The sequence below is a fragment of the Benincasa hispida genome, chromosome 12 (genome assembly GCF_027475165.1).
Source record: "Benincasa hispida cultivar pf3 chromosome 12, pf3_genome.v1.1, whole genome shotgun sequence".
Taxonomy (NCBI): Eukaryota; Viridiplantae; Streptophyta; class Magnoliopsida; order Cucurbitales; family Cucurbitaceae; genus Benincasa; species Benincasa hispida.
Window position 1 is genome coordinate 52,695,871 of NC_143489.1, and position 5,770 is coordinate 52,701,640.

General features: G+C 27.7%; 1 protein-coding gene across 1 annotated transcript; it reads right to left on the minus strand.

Moving 5' to 3' along the window:
- Window positions 1–1,479: 1,479 nt before the first annotated feature.
- Window positions 1,480–5,336, minus strand: LOC120092903 (uncharacterized). Its single transcript, XM_039051147.2, has 2 exons — window positions 4,801–5,336; window positions 1,480–1,909 (listed from the first exon to the last, which is right to left on the minus strand). The coding sequence occupies exons 1-2, from the start codon at window positions 5,197–5,199 to the stop codon at window positions 1,679–1,681; spliced, it is 630 nt and encodes a 209-aa protein (XP_038907075.1). The 5' UTR covers window positions 5,200–5,336; the 3' UTR covers window positions 1,480–1,678.
- Between the last annotated feature and the right edge of the window lie 434 nt (window positions 5,337–5,770).

The window sequence follows — 5,770 nt, forward strand, 5'->3', positions numbered from 1 at the left end:
AAAATGGCGCTATCACTGCAAATTTGTTGAAGGATAACCTAGCAGACTTATTTACAAAGACATTACCAACCACAATTTTGAAAAATTGGTGCACAACATTGGAATGCGGTGACTCATAGATCTTAAGTGATGTTTTCATAAGGGGGAGTAAATATATTGTATTCTTTTAGGACTATAAATTATATGAAATATGTACTCATTTTTCTTCATTAGGGTTTTTTTCCCATTAGGTCTTTCCTAATAAGGTTTTAACAAGACATATTTCATATATATATATATATATATATGAGCATCTACGGGGGAGTATTATAAATATTACAAAAATAAATAGATTTTATTGCTTAGAAAAGTCACGTGTCAATCTTCATTTGTTCATGTGTTTTGTAGTTATTCATGCTTGGTGTCCACGTAAGAACATATTCTACTTACCACTTTACCTATAAATAGTGATATTTGATGAATCTTAAAATCATGCACATTTGTGAGAAATCTACTTCAAATTTCCACTAAATTTTCATAATTTTAGTTATTTTATTTTATTATTATATTATATTTTCTCTATATCAATTGTGCTTCGTTGTGCTCCTCGATTTCATAACAAATAATTCTTTTTTAATTCATTTTTCTTTTCATAATAATTGCAACTAAACAAATATATTCTTTTTTTATATATATCTTATACTTCTATGTTTTTTTAGCATAATTAGTTCTTAGAAACTAAATAGTCTTTTACCTTATGTATTTAAAAAAAAAATTGTTTATTATTTTGTAAGTATTTTATTTTCCTGTAAATATAAACAATCATATTATTTAATATGTATTCAATTTTTTTAAGAAAAAATAAACTTAATCAAATGAATTTGAAATAACACGTGCATTGCATTTGTTTAAAGACTAGTAAAATAAAAAAAAAATAAAAGAAAGGAATGAAAGTGCATGGAAGAAACACAAAACAAATGTAATTAAAAGACCCTTTCTTTAAAGCTACAAAAGTGTGGCTTAAATCTTTTTCCAAGAGAGAAAAAAGGAAATAAGAGTACGAGCATGTCTAGAATGACTTTTTAATTGTTTAAACGAGTGTTTTTAAAAGGAAAAAAATTGAAAACATTTAGAAAGTCATTTGAACAAGCTAACATCAATAATAATTAGGAACAGTTGCAAATATAAACATTAGATCCAAAGTATCAACAGATATAACATAATATAAAAAAATTACAAATATGACCAAATTTAAATTGTCTATCAGTGATAGATCATATTATTAGTAGGAGTCTATCAGAGTCTATCAACGATAGAAGTCTATCGCTATAGACTTGGGAGTCTATCGTTGATGGACTTGTCTATATTTGTAATTTTTTTTTAAAATGATATTATACATTTGATTATTATTCTTAAAAATGTTACCAATTGTAATTACCCTAACAATTAATTATCAATGAAGGGAATGAACTTGTTATTAATGAGAGTAGACACAATCAATTATACAGAACTATAAATAATTATACAATCAAATACAATGTTGGGCTCGGCAGAAATAACAGAAGACATTTACCAAGTTAAAAATGCAACCTTTTAGGAGCCCTAAAACCAATTGAATGATATCATTCATTACATACTATTTAGTCCATATAGTAAACAATATTTACAATAGAATGGCGTTTGTTTAGAGGTGAGATGATCAATTTGGCATGGCATATATTTTGGTCCATTCTCTTGCAATCTTACTGTAATTAAGCCAATTATCGAGGTACATTGTAGAAGCTTCGTTAATGGAGCCTTGAGGAATTGGGTTTGAAAGGATTGAGCATATTGAAAGTAGAAGTTTCTCAATAGTCAATGCTGAAGACCAATTTTCATTCAATATGTCCATAAAAATGGTTCCATCTGACCCTACATTTGGATGGAATATCTGTTGCAATCAAAGAAACATACATGGAAGTTCTTCTTAGTAGAGATAATGAGGAAGGAGAAAGGCAAATCTATTCTTTATACAAAGTACATAAGTGTCAAAATTAAGGTCGCGTTTGATAATCATTAGACACTATTTCCACCTTGTTACCTAATTTTCAATAAACCAAGCTAAATTTTGAAAATTAAAAAAAAATAACTTTTTAAAAATTTGTTTTTGTTTTTGAAATTTGACTAAAAATTCTATATATTCTCCTAAAATCTGGTAGGTTTAGCAAATTAAAATTTTAAACATCAAACTCTAAAATAAAATATGACAATACTCTAATTATAGTCATCAATGGTTTATAAGGTTTAAAGAAATATATACTATAGGTATACATTTAAATTTTAAATTTCTCAAGAAGTTCTTTGGAAAAATATATTTATAATATGTTAAAAGTGCATTGTTCTTTTTTTCTTTTTCTTTTTATTTGTTTTAAGTAACATAATCTACTAACATAGTACAAATAAGATAAAATCCTCAACTTACCTACCATGAAAAGATATACTTTTAATCCTAAAAAAAAATAAATAAATAAATAAATAAAACTGTGAACCCATACTTTGTTTAAAAAATAATCTTCAACTTTCAAAATTTTAGTAACCCTTCAACTTTATTAAAAAAAAGTTTTTAAAAAATATTCTTATCATTAATTTTTTTATGGAATTTTCATTAGTATGTTATTTCAAATTTTTAATAATATTTCTAAACTTTCAAAAATTTCATTAAAACTCTTAAACATTTTTAAAAAATACTTTTATCGTTAATATATGAATGGAAATCATTAGTATCTTATTTCAAAAATATTCTTGAATTTTTAAATATTACATTAAATCCCTCATCCTTTAAATAAAAAAATTATGAACAAAAGTACAAAAAAACAAATGTTAAAATCTCTCTTTTATGTTTGATCTATGGCCCCACACTTCCTATTTTCCCTCTTTTTTTTTCTCTTTCTTCTTCTTCCTATTTTCCATTCTCAAGTACGTAAAACTACCTCCTTCAATCAAGGTGTATTGGTTATAACGTAAAGAAAAGACATTAATGGTACGAGAACCACTAATAAATTTCAAGACTTAAACATTTTAAAAAATTGTACGTTGGTAGTTGAGTGTGAGAATACGTCATTTGGGTTTAATACACTAGAAGACAGACACGTTGAAAATTTATATCATAACTTTGAAGATAATTAGTAGAATGAAAAGAAAGAAAACATGAGCATTACCAAATTTTTTTTTTTGCATTGAAGATTTTGTTGATCCATTTTGTAGTTCAAATTAGTCTATTTGTTGTGATCAATTAAGAGCATTCCCTATGATCGAAAATGATATTCCTTTTTCGACTCTTTTTTGTATCTAGTGATTCATCGCTTTGCTTAGCTTTGATTAGAGTTAATTATATTAGGACTTTATAAAATTGTGTGAGATTTTATAATTTTAAGTTTTTGGTCTTATTTGGCTGATGAGATTGGTGTAAGAATTGGCCATGTGAAAAAAATATATATAACTTTATAACTTAAAAAAAAAAAAGACTATTTTGGTGTTGAAAATTTTCATACATAAGTTAGATAGTTTCTTTGATTTATTTAAAATGTTAATATGTAAAAATAGAGGGAAAAAATTAGGAGGAATGGAGAAAGTTTTGGTATTGAATAAGCGAGGTGCATGAGAAATGAAACATGTTAGATATCATAAATTGAAATAGAGCCAGAAGAGAAATGAAAGAAAGAGGTGATAAAGTATAAATCAATGGTTTCCATCCAAATATTACCATATAAGAGAACTTTTTATTTATTTCTTTAAAAAAAATATTAAGAATATTAATGCAACTTCTTCAAGAGTATTTTGGAGAGGTGAGAAAATGTAGATTAACGGTTCAAGATAGTATTTTTTAAACAATGTACTAGTAGCTTTCATTAAGAGTGCAACAAAAAACCAAAAGTTTAATAAATTAAATCAATCCAAGCCTTCACTAATTTGATTTGATTTTTTAGTATAATATTGGACATATTGGTTTGTAATTAGAGGAAACAAAAAATTATTGATTTGGCTTAGTTTTCGTTGAAAACCAATCAAAATCAAATTTAACCAATGATATATATAATATAAACCTTAAAATAGACAATGTATTATTTGAAATTTTTAGTATATTACTTTAAAGAGACTGGCCAACTTTTGAGTTGAAGAAAACATCATGTTAAAATCTTGATGGGATCTAAAATCGAAAATCAAATCAATATAAAACATGAATGATAAAAAAAAAAAATCGAACCATTTTTGTCATTATTGGACATCAATTTGATTTCCTATTTTTTAAACCAAGATCAACCATTTGGTACTCGATTGACTTCAAAATCCAGGAAATTTAACCCACTATCATCTCTAGTTTCATTCATATACTAATGGCAAAAACATTCTGATTAAAATATTATTTTGGTCCCTATATTTTGAAGTTTATACAGTTTTAATCCTACGCTTTCAAATGTCTAGTTTTAGTTCTTATATTTCGAGTAAATGTAAAATTTTTCGAGTAATAGTTTATAGTACATTTTTCATTACATTTTTATTTTGAAAAAAAAAATTAGAGGTTAAATTTAATAATTACAAAAAGTAACTAAAATTAGGAGTAAACAAACTAAAGTTAAATAAATTTTAAGGTATAGAGACAAAAATGATATTTTAACCTAAATTTTTCTAAAAGTAATAAGATATTAATAAAAATTTGAAAGTTTTTTGGCAATTTTAAAACCAAACATTTAACAATAGGTTAGTTTTTCCAAAATGCGATTCCGAAACAGGCCAAAAAAAAAAAGGATTTAATATAAAATGACGAAAATGGACATAACTAACCTTGGTTAGAAACTTGATGTAGGGAGGTCTTAAGGGGTAGTTGGAGGGAAATTGAATTGAAAGTTGAAAAATACCCCCTTCATAGCAAGAACAAGCAGGCCCAATCACAACCCCTTCCCACCGGAAAATATCGTCGCCCACCGGTCCGAAACTGCAGTGCGTCGCCGCCTCCTCGTTCATCGCTCTCAACTCATTCTCAATCCGATACATCGCACTAGATTTTTCTTCATTTCCGCTTCCACCGTCGCCGATCGAAATCGGCCAGATCGGCGACGGCGAAGGATTTGGCTGGGGAGAGAGTGTGTCGGAGATCGGTTGAGGAGGGGAGTAGAGGCGGCGGTAGGCGGAGGAAGAGGAGGGATTTGAAGAGAAGCAACGGCGGAGACGGGAAGGAAACATGGCGCGGCGGAAAGAAGAAAATTGGATGGAGATTGTGAAGAGAGGAGTTTAGAAAAATGGTAAGAAAAAAAAGTGTTATATAAGCGTTTACTTGACTTGACTTTTGAATTGGAAATTTTTGGCAAAATGGACCTACCATTTGTACGTGGTTGCTTCCTTCGTAGTCACCAAGTTTGAGATTTCTCTCCTTTTTCTTTTGGTACTTAACTTCGAATAAACTAAACAAGTCCCTCCAACTTAATAGAAGAACGTTTGGCCCATTACGTAGAGTTAATAAGTTTGTGATTAATATGTTAGAGTTAATAAATTTGTGTTTGTAGTATAGAGTTGCAAAATTGAGCTTCTTGATAACAATGAAAAGTTGATTAAAAAAGTAAGATGAAGTTACTTGGTAAATGTAAAAAATAGAGATAGAGGGGAAGATGGAGTTCTTTGGTAAATGTAAAGTTTTTTTTTTTAAAAAAAAAAAAAAGAAAAAAAAAAAAGAGGAAATGGGGTTACTCAATAAAAATGTAAGTTCAATGGCGATTAAAGTTGGGTCATTTACATATGGCCCCTAATTGGTAACAAC

Coding starts and splice junctions, on each gene's coding strand:
- LOC120092903 (XM_039051147.2), bottom strand. CDS start 5,199: ATGTTTCCTTCCCGTCTCCGCCGTTGCTTCTCTTCAAATCCCTCCTCT. Junction 1,910..4,800: donor ACATCAAGTTTCTAACCAAG/GTTAGTTATGTC, acceptor TGATTGCAACAG/ATATTCCATCCAAATGTAGG.